This window comes from Chaetodon auriga, chromosome 23, assembly GCF_051107435.1.
Source record: "Chaetodon auriga isolate fChaAug3 chromosome 23, fChaAug3.hap1, whole genome shotgun sequence".
Lineage (NCBI taxonomy): Eukaryota > Metazoa > Chordata > Actinopteri > Chaetodontiformes > Chaetodontidae > Chaetodon > Chaetodon auriga.
The window spans coordinates 6469828-6485678 of record NC_135096.1 but is presented as its reverse complement, the minus strand read 5'-3'; the positions used below and the strand labels follow the sequence as shown (position 1 = coordinate 6485678).

The 15851-nt window shown below is 44.4% G+C and overlaps 1 protein-coding gene across 1 annotated transcript; it reads left to right on the top strand.

Moving 5' to 3' along the window:
- The first annotated feature begins 4966 nt into the window (after window positions 1–4966).
- arl4ca (ADP-ribosylation factor-like 4Ca) lies at window positions 4967–8675 on the top strand. Its single transcript, XM_076723776.1, has one exon. It carries the CDS (start codon window positions 5371–5373, stop codon window positions 5953–5955), a length of 585 nt encoding a protein of 194 aa, XP_076579891.1. The 5' UTR covers window positions 4967–5370; the 3' UTR covers window positions 5956–8675.
- Window positions 8676–15851: the final 7176 nt, after the last annotated feature.

Here is a 15851-nt window from a genome sequence, read left to right as displayed (position 1 = left end):
CGTGAACGCGCAAACGATCTCACGTGCTAACGCATGCACAAACACCACACATGAATGCACACACATCCTTGTTCGTGTGCTCTCTTTCCCGGCCAGACTCAACCCTCCACACACACACACACACACGCTTGAATGTGCTTTAATTAAAGCAGATAATTATTCACCCTCAGAGGACAGGCCACCTCGACAGAGTCGTCCTCAAAGGCTAACCTTCAACATTCCTGCTCGTCTCCTGGACACTCAAAGCTCAGTGTTTTTTTTAACACATACAATTATAGTGAACAAGGTGATAAAACGCTCCCATTACTGAGGTTTTGACAAACTGCTATTTAAAAAAAAGAGCGCGTAAATCACCTCGCACTGTGTGCAAGCGCTCATGTTTACACATTCCCTTTGCACCAAAAGAAATCTTCACAGGGAGATAAAAACAAGTTCATCTCCGAAGACTCAAAGCTGTCGAAGCTGCTGTTTTCTTCAGGGATGCAGAAGCAGATCTGAGCGTTCTTAACTCCCAAAGTTTGATATTTCTGCTGGAAAAACTGAATTCAAAAGAGGCACCTTTGAATCTGGCTGTGAACGGGTTGAGCAGATTTAACAGCTCTGAGTTGATAATGAGTGATAACAAACTGTCTAGCCTGCAATCAGAGGACCCCAGAGGTCTTTCTCTGCTCATCAATGAGTTTGTCTTTCTGCCCGTCGAACGGGTGAATCAGAGAGATGTGAGAGCAAAACAGTCATTTTCCACGCCGCTCTGTCCCGCGTTGATTCGGGACAAATTGGCCAGCTTCGAGACGCTCCTTGAAAATGCAAAGCAGGTGGTGAGATGAATAGATTTGGGACGATCTGGCGGCCTGTTTCATCTGCTTTCGGATGCTTTGGAGGACGTGTGGAAGCAGGCAGCGCTGGTTTCACCTTGCGGGCCTGGAGGCTGCGAAGAGCCCCCCCGACAGAAAGTGCGAAAACAAAATGCCTTTATCTGCTTTTTGTCACGCGTCATTTTGGAGCCACGGGGATGTTTTGCTGTTGTGGACGCCTCGAGAACCCTCCGGTGGTGGTGATTATCACAACTCTCATGGGCTGTAAAATCTGACTGAGATGCTTCTCTTTCAGACTGAAGCACTGAGTCATGAATGCTCTCTGAAATGAACCGCTAACTGTCCTCCTCCATCAGTCAACAGGTGACGCTCACTTCCTGCTGTTATCGTTTGATGGTTGTATAATGGAGGAGGCATTATCTGCACAGCATTTAGCAGCAGCGGCAGCGCTCCGCCTCGTGAATCCGTGTCCGTGTCATCGTGGTAAAACGTGGTCCTGGAGTCCCACCGCAGAACCGACCTACAAGGGCTGAGTAGTCATGGGTCAGAGGGTCGACCGCTGCTGCAAAGATCCCATCACGAGACACAAAGTTTTGGTGAATTTGGACCAGTTTTATGAGACATTTCTGTGAAATCCTGCTTGCATCGCTGCAAAACTCCAGCTACAACCAAGAATCCAGTTTTTAATGCAATGTTGATGTTGGATATCCACTTTGCCTGATTGCTTTTTGCATTGATTTATGGATTTCAAATATTTCCTGTATATTTGGGTTGACTTACTTGAGGTGTTTTTCTGCCAAACATTGGCCCTGATGAAGGTTTTGGCTTAGATGCTTCCACAGGACCTACGGTAAGCCTGCAGAGCCTGGTCCCTTTAACACTTTAGAATTTGTTCTGAGTGCAGTGAAGCATCTCTCAATCTCTTAAAATTCACAGGTTGAGTCTAAAATTTTGCCGACTGGGTCCAGAGGACAGAATAAAAGTCCATGAACTCACAACTCCAGTTAGTCACGACTAAAACTCAACAGATGCATCTGAATGAAACCCAGAAGAGCCCCGGAAAAAGCCAGCGAGTGGACCTTGAGTTGTGCAAAACTATGATTTTTTTCTTCCTTGAACTGTCGCTCTCAGAAAGTTGCTCCTCACACAAAACTCCAAAAGTTATATCAGCAAAACCAAGAATTCATACCGGCAGTAAAGCAGGAATCTATCCAAACAAAAACCAAATAACCACCATTTAAGAGGCTTCACCGCATTCATTTAACGGCTTTCACAAAAGCGAAGCAAGGCCGGGTTTTTGTGCAGAACCTCCTCGGAATTTACTGCACGTAAGTTATTACATGAGATGAATATAGCTGCTGTGCGGTAACGCATTTCCCAATTTAACCGAGGAAATAAAAGTGCAGTAATGAAAATGAATTTCGACTTGAAGGCTCATTAGAAGCACAGAAGCTGAATTTTAAGCCAGTTCTAATCACAGATTTCTCTTTTTCATTGAGACGCACTCTGCACTCTAACTTCCACTCACCTGTCCACAGACGCTGGCTTCCTCATATATCACCTCTGCTCTCTTACAGACCGGCCTTCATGGCCGTTTTCCCTGTTTTTGCAGAGCTGGTGAAGAAGCATGTTTTGCTTCCTTTCAGCCTTTTCGTCTTGTTGTCTGTTACCTGAGGAACGGAGAGGAGACGATGGAATAAATTAGAGGTAAATCAGTGAAGGAGGCTCTTGTTTTATGGATGAGAGGGACCGTGGGGGCAGCGGGCGAGAGACACTGGGGTGACTCAGCCTTGTTAGAGAGAGAGAGAGGAGTGGAATTAGAGTGAGTTGTGGTCTTCTTGTGGTCAGGTTCTGTGTGTGTGTGTGTGTCCATTCCCTGGTTGTAATTTGTTTTATTGATCCCACACACTCATTAGCAGGCGAATCAATGGAGGAGGAGGTCAGAGAGAACAATTAGTGAGGTCTTGATGACTCAGGTTGTGTGGTAGCCTGTGTGTATTTGTGTGTGTGTTTAGGGTCTCTTTACTCTTCCGCTAATCCTTCCCTGCTTATTCAATGCAGGCGTTTTTTTTTTTTTACTTATTCTGGCTCAAACAGACCTTGTTAAAGTTGTGCAGAGCTCTGCCGCGAGTTTGCTGAGATCCACCAAACTTTGACGTGCGAATAAAAATGGCTGCAGGTACGAAGCTGCGAGGGCGGTGCAACCTGCTGAGGCGAGCGGCCGCCTTACATTGAGCGAGAAACGGGTGATTTCCTTGAAAGGGACGAGATTAGAAACATGTTTAAGCGCTGTCTGTTCGCAGTGTGTGCAGCCCCTGATAGCATTTGTTTATGGGGCTCACGTGGGTCGTAAATGGGCTGAAAAATAGGCCCGATATGATTGTCCACCGCTTCCATCATGGCTCCATCCCAACTGCCCACATGGCACGACTGCAGCCAAACCTTAATTTCATCTTTTGACAGCTTTTAAGTGTTGGCAGGGACGCTTGGATCCAGCCGTAACGAGCCTTGTTGTCTCATCCGTATTTTTTACTTTTTATATTATCGTAAGTGAAACACAAATCACAAACTATACACAAATTCAACTGAAGACACACTCAAGCCTCTAAAAAAAAAAAAAAAAATCCTTCTCCCACAATGCATTAAAGAAAATGGAAGAGCTGCTGTGAACACCTCACCTCCGTCTCTTTAAGCTGAGCTGGAAATTGCATTCAAAAGGTCACACAAATGTTGCATCATTTCCTGTCACAAAGCAGCTGCTGGAGGGGGAAACAGATCTCAACAAGACCTGACCTGAGCACACGTTTTCCCACCTGAGCACATGCAATTCAAGTCACAGGTGAGCCAGGAGGCTGTCAATCAAGCCTGAGCTGACCACACCCACACAGCCCTGAGCAGAAGCGCAATCAGCCACAAGCAGTGAAAGCGCCTTTATTTCTGGAGCGTTACGGTTCATCCATGTGTCTGTCCTCACATTTGGACACACAGAGGACGCATTCCTCCTCCAGCATGGACAGACAAGACAGTCGGCGCTGTGTGTGCAGACAGAGTTCACTGTGATGTTGCTGCATCTGAACCATAATGCAGAAGCTGTTTAGTTTGAGTGGTTGCAGTGAATCTCATCTTGTCACGAAGTGTTTTGCCGCCATCTAGTGGCGGCGATGTGACAGGACCAAGCGAGGTGCATTAAAGGACCATGCCCTCAAAAAAGTGGCCTTGAAGACACATTTATTTAAGATAACTGTTGTGATCACACGTGTAGAATTACTGTGTGTGTCATGATTGTACAATGACTTTACTTTAAACTCTCTGTATGTTGTTGCAGAACCTACAGCTGGTTCAAGCTGCCTCGGGCGCTCAGCAGCACACAGTGCCAGACATTTAAGGTAAGAAGTTTAATGTTTTCAACGGGTTTTATGTCAAATTTGGAAACAGGCGAGATCGCAGTCACCACTGTGAAGATCTGGCAAAGTTTAAAGAACATGACAACTGAACTGTTTGATTCTTAAAGAAAGACCAGCTAATGATAGTGATTTAATCTGCAGAGTTAAGTAATATACAAATTACATAAATATGTGTATTTACAATATGTGCAGATGTGCAAAATGTTCATAAATAGTTCAAAACAAATTCCAAAATGGCTTTTTCTTTTCTTTTTCACGCTCCTAAATAATGCTCCTTGATGCATCAATAAAATTGACACCAGAAAGATTTTGTTGCAGACACTTTTAATCACTGTTTAATTCGCTAGGTTTAATTTGGATCTCTAAAATATTTAATATATTTTTATACATGTGTGACTATCCTTTCGGCGTGTGAGTGACGAGGTGTAGTTGTCACTTTTCACCACTAGGTGTCAGAGCTTCAGCAGCTCAGACTGCTCAGTGCGCAGAGGAAACACGACAGCCACAACACGAATGATCAAAATAAGATCCTCCTCCACCACACTGGCGTGTGTTCCGAGCGTTTTTAAAGAAGAGGCTTTTATTTTTGAGGCGGCATTGCTTAACCGGAAGTCTTATTTTGTATTTTTCTGCTTGAACTTGACGCATCTTTTTATGGCAACGTTTGGAGGCTGATCCACGCGTCACACACCATCACTCGCGTGTGCGTGTGTGTGTGTGTGTGTGTGTGTGTGTTACTACATAAAGGCGGCTGCTACGCACTTGGAGACACACGCAGACGCAGAGACACGATGTGACATTCGGCCACGCGTAATTTGCGCATTTGGAAAGCGGCGCGCAGGGCTGATGCACCGCTGTGTGCGTGATGATTTGGCTGTTTCTGGACGCCTGATGCGGTTGGAGTGAGTCCAGGGATGCTGCGGCTTGTCTGGCTGCCGGAGTGCCTCCGCGCTACGAGGGGCTGCGCCCTGCACATCTGCTGAACAGGAGAGGCGCGGATCAGGCGTTTGTGCGCGTTCGCCGACCTTATGATTTGAGTCTCGCCGGGGGAATAACCCGCTATGGATCACTCCTGGGACATTTAAGCGTGTGATATCGCTCGCTGCTGGGGCTGTGGGAGTGCGTGCTGTTCCTCCTTCCCGGGCTGCAAGATGGGGAACAGTTTCTCCAATTTGGGTGCCTTCCAGTCCTTGCACATAGTCATGCTCGGCTTGGACTCTGCGGGTAAAACCACCGTGCTGTACCGGCTGAAATTCAACGAGTTTGTCAACACGGTGCCCACCATCGGCTTCAACACGGAGAGGATCAGGCTGGGCGGCGCGGGGGCCTCCAGGGGGATCAGCTGTCACTTCTGGGACGTCGGGGGCCAGGAGAAGCTGCGGCCCCTGTGGAAGCCCTATAGCCGCTGCACGGACGGCATCGTGTACGTGGTGGACTCCGTGGACGCCGAGAGGCTGGAGGAGGCCCGGACCGAGCTGCACAAGATCACCCGGTTCTCGGAGAACCAGGGGACCCCGCTGCTGGTCATCGCCAACAAGCAAGACCTACCCCGGGCGCTGGATGTCGGGGAGATAGAGCGGCAGCTGGCCCTGGCTGAGCTGAGCCCCTCCACCCCGTACCACGTCCAGCCGGCCTGCGCCATCATAGGAGAGGGGCTGGATGAGGGCATGGACAAGCTGTATGAGATGATAGTGAAGAGGAGGAAGTCACTGAAGCAGAAGAAGAAAAGGCAGTGATGGCAGATTTTGGGCTGAATGCTGGAAAAGATCAGTTCTTCCTGTTACAGGATGGATTCAGGAGGGATTTTACTGTGATGCATAGCAGATAAAAAAGCACCATGACGCATAAATATCATTGATCACCATAGAAACATTGCAAGCCTCTATATATGATGGGAATATATTTATAGTGATGCTACATGAGATAAAAATACCAATATTGTCACTTTAAGCTCATTAGGATCTGTAAGACTGTATATGAATGTTAAAGAGGGGCGTAGTGAAGCTAAAGCTCCCTAAACTCCATTTACCAACAGTTTATTTGCTGAGATCAACTAGATAATCATGTATTTTATAAATCTGAATGAGAGAAAATTCACAAAACAATCTCAATAATTGCAGATTTATGAGAAATATCGTAATGTTGAGGGCTTGCCAGATTGTGTCTCTATAAAGTTTCTGTGAGTGAGTCCCTGAAGTGGGAATATTAATAGGACTGTTTCATTAGGGATGTCTCCATTAGAGCGGAGATGTTTTATAAAGTGTATGGGTCTTCTGGCAGAGCTCCCTGTTGCTGCCGTGTTGTGCTGTGCACAGACTGCTGGAAATGTGATTAGGGATGCACTGGTGCACAGGCTGGTGTTTAGAGCTATGAGACGGCGTTACACCAAAGATGATTCCCCTGAGACGACAGAGCTCTCCTCCGTCCTCTGTCGTTATGTTATTTACAGCCCTCCCCGCCGCTCTGAGGTGAAGATGTGAATCTGAAATGATTGGTTGAAGTCAGGCTGAGGCTTTGTTGAGCTTCTGGAGGGCGCTCCGTCTAAAGTTCAGTTAGCTAATAAAGACACGAATAAGGCTGCAGGGGTGTTTTTCCAGTGTCCAGCTTGTGTGGCTCAACGAGGCAGATGAGGGACAACAAGGGCTCAGTTGCTCGCAGGTGAAAACGACAATAAGCTAAAGTTTGGTTGCAGTTGACAGTTGCGTGTGCGTCGATGTCGTCTTTGCAAGAGCAGTTTTGGAAAGATCTGCTCCACTGCAGCGGCTCAAGATCATGAAATGCAATGCATGACTGTTTGAGAAGCCATATTGGAGCTCTTTGCGTCTCAGCAGATGTCTGATTTCGACTGTTCACCCTCTACAACGAGCCCGCTCGGCTGTACATGTAGCTCTCTGTCTTGCAGCGTTAACCGCCTTTCTCCCAAGAAAAGTCACACGAAGCTGCTGAATCAGTTGCCAGTGGATGCCGTGTTTTAGTTTTTGGCCGCATAAAGTGTCTTCGCCGCAGCCAATTAGAGCCTACGAATCTCCAGCTGCTGCGCATTCGCAATTTTCCAGTGGCGGCAAAGTAAAGCGAGATTTGTTGCTAGTTTCCTCTTTTGGGAACAGGGGTCTGGAAACAAAGATAGATGTAGCAATGGCTGGTTGTATCAATTGCGTGCCACAGAAAACAGCTTTTATTTTTATTTTTCCCATCAGCAGCGAAGGCCGGGTGTCGCTATCGACCCAAGTGACCCGTAACAAGTCGTATCCGTTTGATCATTTTGGTACCCAGATCACTGCACGCGTTCTTCGATTTGATGCAACGTGTCCGTGTGAAAATCATTTGAATGGGGAGGAGCGGCGGTGGCAGCGTGCTTCCATCCACATGATGGGTATTGAATGAAGTAGAAAAAAGCTTTCAAATGAAGAACTGTATTGGTTTCCCTTCAGGGGTGCTGCTGTTGTATCGCACAATACTACAAAAAAAAGGAAGGTCACCAAACGGATCAAACTACCGTGATGCATTGCAAATGTCATCCCTGGCAACTTACAGCAAAACTCTGTGCTGGTGTGCTGTCATTGATTGTCAGGGCAGCGCGAACTAAGCTGCTGTTTTGCTATCAGCTGCTCCTCGGAAGTTGTTGAGACAGCGTGATGAGTTCAGACCTGCCGGCAGTGACGGGGCAGAGAGACGAGGGGCAAAGTGTCTTCCTGTAACACGATGCAGTGAAACAAACCGACGGGCTGGAACCTGTTCAAAACGACTTTTCCTCCCATCAACGCGTCCTCCAGCTGAATGAGAAAGCAAACATGTTGCACCTGGGAGGTTTTTTTTTTTTTTTTTTTAGTCAAATTACCCCAAAGTACCAATTAGTCCCCCACCTTTGACAACGTTAGTTCCGCTTACATGATCGACAGCTTGCGGAGCAGCTCATGAAGAAGTCATCGAAGTTAGCATTTTGTCTTAACTGACAGGACTGTTGAATGTCTCACATGGACTGCTGTCTAATGCCGCGTTCACGTCCAAAACGCAAGAAACGGGATCAGTTTGTTTGCTGCAGCTCGACGCGCACAAAATACTCAAACTCCATGGATTTGAAATGACAAACTGCAGCATGTTCCTCATTCGTCCAGAAAGTATCATCGTTTAATTGCTCGGAATGCAGCAAAAATCCCCACGTCATACTTATAATAACCACCAGGGGGCAGACGTGAATTTTTTTTTTTTTTTTGCGGTCTGCGTGTTATATTTCCGGCCTAAAATCCGACGTGAACGTGGCATCCCCTTTTCCTGCAGTATTCACCCGAGCTGTGTTCAACATTGCATGACAGCCACTACTTCAGACAATGTAAATTATACAGTGTAGTGGTACAGCCAAGATACAGCAAGACCAAACAATGTATTACATGCCAAAATGGAGAAAAAAAAAAAAAAAGGAAAAAGTATTTTTGGGATTAAACTCTTTGTAATTGAACTTGTGTGTTGTCTGGTTTCTGAAGCTTTAATCAGGGTGGAAACTCCCCCGCAGCCCTCAGCTGAGTACCACTTATCCAGGCTTTCTCGTCGTGACTGACTATTAAAAATGATCTGCTTTATCACTTACAATAGAAAGTAAATTCTTCACGTTGCACGACACGCTTCGCCAAACCTGCTGAAACTTGCTGCGGCTGCAACTTTGACTTGAAGCCTGTCATTGACTCAAGGCAGCTTCTCGAAAATAATCAGCCAATATCATCTCTGTGTGTGTTATCTGAATGATATTTTAACCGATTTGCTTCAAGAAAAATTTGATATTAAAACCTTAAAAGGGGTTCATATATATTTTAATGACTGGTTTAATTAATGATTGACAAATAATCTAATAAGATCAGTTTAAATCCATTAATAAGGCGTGAGGATTTTCAGACAGTGAGAAACACGAGTGTACTAATACAATACAGTACAACTGCATATACCCCTTGTACTAATATTGCAGTATTGTGACAGTAAGTATCCAATGACTTAAGCTGCAGCTTGATATGAACACAACGACTAAAACAAACTAAAACATAAATGAATCCTTTAAATCCTCTGCAGCTCTCATTAAATTCACATTAATTGCTGGTTAAATCCCATTACTTTGCTTGAACGGGTCAGTCATGTCAAAATCCACGTAAAATGCATCCAAACGACCTCTGCGTAATTAATTTACCTTCTTAAAACGAGTCCCTCTGCCTCTGAATTTGAAGCGGTTAATGAAATTTTTAAACGCCGCTTCAGGTGGTTTTCGATTAAAAAAACGTCATCGAGTTAAAATGTTTTATTCGCCGTCCTCCATTCTGCAGATGTAGCTCGTGAATATATTTCAGGAATCATGCAGAGAAAATTAGATAGTAGATTTGATTGCGCTGTAAATTAAGCTGGCCAAAGTACTGCATCCAGGGTGAGAGAGTACATGCAAAGTACATGTTTTCCTCGTTGCTGCTGACGGGCGTCCTGTGTCTACTGCCAAATTTACCTTTCTGCAGTCACTGTGTTTACAGCTAAACTGTCTCGCATCTTATTATTATGGTCTGTGTGTAGCTCAAAGCCGCTGTCATGTCAAAGTGTAATCACTGATGAGGGAAATGTTATTTTCCGTCTGTTATTTACTTGTTTGGCGTAAGTGTACCGTGCACTTTGTGTTCCCGAAATAAGACGGTTTTTATCTGTCCTCTGGGATTAAACTGTCTGGAGGTTGAAGTATGCACATGTTGACTGATTTATCTGAATATCGGACATATCTGGAGCTGGAGGACTGGACTTACAGGGTCAGGTCCCAGGCACGGGAGTCGAGTCTCTGCAAACATAAAGGAATCTTTTAAGCTTTGTTTGGATCTCAGTGCACTCATGAAACGTCTGATTGGAGGACATGTGCAATGAGTGGTGCATGTAGCTCATGTAGCATGTAGCAAGTGTTGTGTGTGTTTATGCAAAGCCTGATATATCTTCCTCCCTCTGTGCCATAGAGCTCCATTGTTGTCCAAAAACTACTAAAATAACACATCAGGGAGCTGCGCTGTTCATTAGCATGAACACACACCATCCTGCTGCCCCAAAAACTCGCTCGAGAGCCAAATGTGTGTTAATCCACCTCTGAAAATAGTCCCCAATAAAAGCACTATTTCCTCTTGTTTGAACAATGTTTGCTAAAAGCTAACGTGCCCAGCTGTTTTTGGAAATACTGAGCTTTTTATAAAATGATATCAGCTGAACCTCTGCACAGAACGTTGTATAATCCATCACTTGATGATCACTCGAGGTTCAAGAGTCTCGAGAATGAATGGAAACCAACGGCTTCCTGGTTGGAATGCTGGGAAAATCCATGCAAATATCCAAAACTGCAACGCTTGCATTTGAAAATGATCCGCAAAAAAATGTCAAATGCTTGATTTGTAGTCAAGGAGCCAAAACTGTGGAGCCATTTCTCTCAAATCCAAACACAAGAAGACATGCTGGCGTTGTAGGCCTCTCAAACTTTGCGTTTCAACAACGCTGTGGTGAAGGTCTGGTTAGGTTTAGGTACAAAAACCAATGAGGGTTAGGAAAACGATCATGTTTTGGCTCAAAATACCCGGTTTAAACAAACGCGGCTGGAAAATCATCTTGTTCAAATTTCGGTGAAAGAAACACATCTCAAACAGTGGTCTGCTCCTTGGTACACATGTGTCAGAAAAGCATTTTAAGCCACATTTTGAAGAGTTTTGAAAGCCTTAAACCTCAGCAGCTGGTGAAGTAATCATTTTGTTATTGGTATTATTCATCTATAACCGAACCAACTCCTGTAGATTTCCTCTATTATGATAATTTTGTGGAGAGAACCTTTCTACTCCACACTGGGCTGCTCCCAGTGTGCTGCAAACCCAGCATATAAAAACCAGTTTATCTCACAGCCACAATAAAGTGCTTGATACTCAGTGGAACATGATTCTCCATGCATCTCCTCAAAGCGCTGACGGAGCATCGAGGTTTCTGCTGCTCCTTTGTTTCTTCGCCTGTCTCCTCTATGCGTTTCTGTGGGTGGCCGTGAATGGGATTTGATGTTTTATCTGCGTATGCTCATGGTTGATGGTAATCCCTCACACTTCCACCCTCGCTGTCCAAAAACCGTCACGTTTCCGCTGAGCGCGCGGAAGCTTTGAACGCCAAAGAACAAGAGCGACGTTAACGCGCTTCAAAAATCCGTTCGGCCGTTTGGACAGCGTTGAATGTGCGCGAGCGAGATTATTTTTGTTTTTTTAAAGGAGGCTGTCAGATTTTTGTTGGCGGCAGAAATGTTTTGTTTGATGGGGAGAAAATGTGTTTCAATGATTCTCTCCTCAGTTTACGAGTGGAGTTACTCATATGAGGAGTATTAATAATATGGGAGCAAAACCAATATGGGTTTTGAAGGCTGTAACCTTTTTTTTTTTCGCCGTGAATGCGTTTACATTGAAAGCTTGGTGTGCTGTGTTTTGCCTCTGATGTTGCGAGACAGCATACAGACAAAGATATTTAACATTATTATTATTATTAATATTATTAATAAGCACTTATTTGAAAGGATTTTTCTGGTTTAAAAATGAAATTGCTTTGCAAACGACAGTGCTTTGAACTGCAGTACCGCTAATGACCACTAGATGCCGCCTCCACCTCTTTGGCTGTATTATATGAAAGAAAAACCCACAGGTTGTCTTTCTACGTTGAACATCACACCAGATTTTAACCGCAGCCCAGCATCAGACTATTCCCTGGAGCACATAATTAAAACACACGATGGAGGGAAATAAATCGAACTGGAGGTCGTTGCACGTGAACCCGTCACACGTCGGTGACAGATCCAGTGTTTTGATCGAGGTCGTCAGTCCGTGTGCGTCCGGCGTGCTGCAGGCAGAATCTGTTGTGGCATCAGCTCAGTTTACTGTTTAATGTCATTGAAAGGCAGCTTGTGTTGAGTCAACAGAGGCTTTATGATTTAAAACCTCGTCCGATGAAGATAAAGCTGCTCTGATGTCGGTTGTCATGTTCTTTTAGTTTTCCGCCCCACTCTCTCGCTTCTTAAGCTCTGGTTTCAGTCCACGCTGGCTCTGGTCTTGGTTTTTCTGGTCTTCGTCAGTATGCACTCTGATTTCAGTCTTTGTAAGATCGGTTCGGGTCTGCTAATCACACAAACCTGATCCCCGTCTTTCAGAGTTCAGGTCTCTGTCTCTGAAGATCAAGTGTTGGCCTTGTTAAGATCAAGTTTCTGTATTTTTAAGCTCTTGTCTGTTTGCTCCTGTCATGCCCTGGTTTTGATCTTTATAGGTTCAGGACTTGGTTTTTCTCTGGTTTCTGTCCTCAGCCATGCTCAATATTTGATATTCCCATGTGGCAACTTGTGGATTTGTAAAATCTGGTCTGTCCTGCTTTGGACTTGGCCTCTCTAAGCTCTGGTTTAGTCTTTCTAAACTCCTTTCTGCACACAGACCCAAATGTCTGTGTAACTTCGCCTTTAGGTTCTGGTCTTGGTCAAGTCTTCTTTGGTCTTTGCCTTTTTAAGGCCCGGTCCAGTTTTGTAGTCTCTGTACTCGTTTTTGATAAACTCTCATTTCGTCGATGCTGTATTCATTGCCTTCCTCAAATTCCCAACATTTGGCTTCAGATGGGGACTCAGGTAGAAATTAGATGTCAAATGTAAACGCTGAGAGAATAATTCCACTCAGATCCACTCTGAATACATCATCCCTCCTATTCTTCAGTGCAAAATGGATCAATAGCAGTTTGGAAATGAACTCTTCTTATTGAAATGCAAATTCCACCTATGTGCTTCTGCAGCTGGTGTTGAATCATCCCTCATTCACACACACACACACACACTCTCAGCGTGGAGTGTGTTCTGGGGGTTTTGCAGCGCTGCGAGCCGGTTCAGGCGGAGGCTAATCCGGCTGTGTTTTCTGCTGCCCGCAGTGTGCCGGGGTGAACCGAGAGTCACCGCTGACGTCACGGCCGAGGCCTCGTTCGAGACACGGCTCATTATCACGCTAATTACAGGCCGGGAGTCGAGGAAAGAGGGAGAAACGAGAGCAATCAACAAGTAACTTCCAGTCAAATTAAAGGTTTAAGGCTGGAATATTTCACGGCCTTTTCAGGTCTTTTGATGCAAGAATTGAGTCTGTCAAGCCCTTTAAAATGACAGCATTTCAACGTTTTCATTCAAAACTGAACATTTGAATAAAATAATAATATAATAAAGCTTGATCAAATGTCTAACATAGTTTCGATTTGTGTAGGGGAGTCCAAAGTGGACACACATGACACACATGATATCTGGAAGTCTCAAATAACTCAAATCTCACAGCACTCAAGCCCACGTCCAGAATCAGGTCCTCATTTTTGGGAATAAAGTCTGAATTAAGTCCAATTTTCAGCTCAAGAGTTTGGCTTTTTTAGGTTAAAACATCATAACTGGTTGGACTCTTCACTAATATTAAGTCTTTTTTTTCCTGCTAGAATTATGCACAAACCTTTCTGTTTGCTTTCACCAAAGTTCAGTCAAGTTCAGATCTTTATTGCCACATCACGTGCCTTAAGATAACATTTTATTGAGGCTTTATTGATAAGGTGATCCTGCGGCACAAGAGGAAGACAGATAAGAGGAGACGCGTGCAGGAAAAATCAATTATACAGCTACATCGAGTACATAACCAACAACAAAAAAAAAAGTTTTTTATGCATAAGCATCAAAACACAACCTTCCACAAATTCAGTATAATATGGACATGTGTCGTGTTTCAGTATGAAAGCTAAATTCTCCTGTGATTTGATGCTTCAGATGCAGGAACAGCAGCAGCTGCAGGTCGACCTCGTCTGAAATGAGAGGGATCTGCTCGGATGTGTTTTCTGTGTAGGTGGCAGCAAAGCTCTGATTCTCCCTTTGCTGCTGTCAATCCAATTATTTCATGTATGGCACGCACACACACACACACACAGACACACACACACACACACAAGAAATGAAATTAGCAGTGCTTGTTTAACAAAGCCGAGATACGCTTGCAGGCTGCTTTCTGCGTCTTCATCTTTTACATCCTGGTGATTTAATGCTACTCCTCAAGCGTGAATATGCAGCTGCTTACATACTGACCTACAAAAATGTAAATGAAACAATGTGAAGACTTGAGATGAAGATCTAAAGAACAGCAGGAGTGAAGAAGTTGTGGAAAGAAGGACACAAAGCTCAGTGCTGTAGATTCTGATGCAGAGTGACATTTTAATGACAGCTGTTTTGGTGGAGCGTGTCATTAACATGTTAAATTACACAGCTCACCTCTGTAATCCAGAGGGCGGGTCCCTCTCCGCCGGGACTCTCCTACAGGATGCTGGGAGTTGAGGGAAATAACCTGAGGACGGCCAACTCTCGTCTGTCTGTGGCTCTTTTCAGACATGGGGATTTCATGTTCCCCAGAGGATAAAACCTCTCCGTTGTGGATGTTTCACGGCTTTTCCTCTGCTGTCACCCTGCAGACTGAAATATCTCAACAACTATTGGATGTATTGCCATGAAATTTTGCACTGAAGTTGATGGTCCCCAGTGGATGAATCCCACCAACTTTGGTGATCCCCTGACTTTTCCTCTAGCGTCACCATGAGCTTGACATTTGTGTTTTGGAGCGAACAACTACTTACTCATTACTTAATCCTGCAACATAATGACATTTTATCACATTATATTTGATAATTTTTTTTTTTTTATTTTAATCACTTACAGGATCTGCTTTTTGTTTGGTCTTGCATACAATTAAACGTTTCCATCAATTTGTCTAATCCTTCATTTTATGACTAAGTACCTGCAAAATGAATGGAGTTTGAGTTTAGTGCTAATTAGCAAATGTTAGCATGCTAATATGCTACAAGAAGATACTGAACATGGTAATTATTATGCCTGCTACGTGTCAGCATGTTAGCATTGTCACTGTGAGTATGTTAGCATTCTGACATTAGCATTAGCTCACAACAGTAAGTACCAGAGCTGTTAGTATGGCTCCAGACTCTTGTTAAATTACATGTGTTTATACTTTATATTGCACCTGCTGAACAAATTAGCATGCTGGAATTAGCATTTAGCTTGAAGCGGTGCTGTGCCGAAGCATGTGGCTGTTAGCCTCCAGTCCCTCGCCACTCCATTAGTTGCAGAATTTCTTTGCGTCTGTGCATTTTGCTTAGTGCTGCAACAGTGATCACATCCCTCTTGGCAGCCATGTTTTCTGCACTCTGCTTTTACTCGCATTCAAAAAGCAACTCAGGGACTTGAAGTCTGTCCATTATGCTCTCAGTCCATTCCCTGAGAGAGTTTCAGCTTCAATCTGTCTAGTTTTAAAATGACCAGATCCAATGTTTTTCTGTTTGCATGATATTTGAATGCATCCAAGCACGGTTTACACATTGTTTACTTTCCACATTCAATATAGGAAATGGGTCACACATTCAAGTGCTTTTGGTCGTAAATAACAACAAAATGGACGTCGTAACAAAAACTTTTTTGTGGCTGCAGAACAAAATCCACCTCAGGGCTGAAACCAAAGCCTGAATTTGAGTTAACATGACTGCAGTCTCCTTTCTGTTTCATCAGGCTCTCTATTACCTCCCAGTCTGCCAGCAGCTGCCGAAAAAGACT

Excerpts from the sequence above, each read along its gene's own strand:
- arl4ca (XM_076723776.1), top strand. The coding sequence starts at position 5,371 with ATGGGGAACAGTTTCTCCAATTTGGGTGCCTTCCAGTCCTTGCACATA.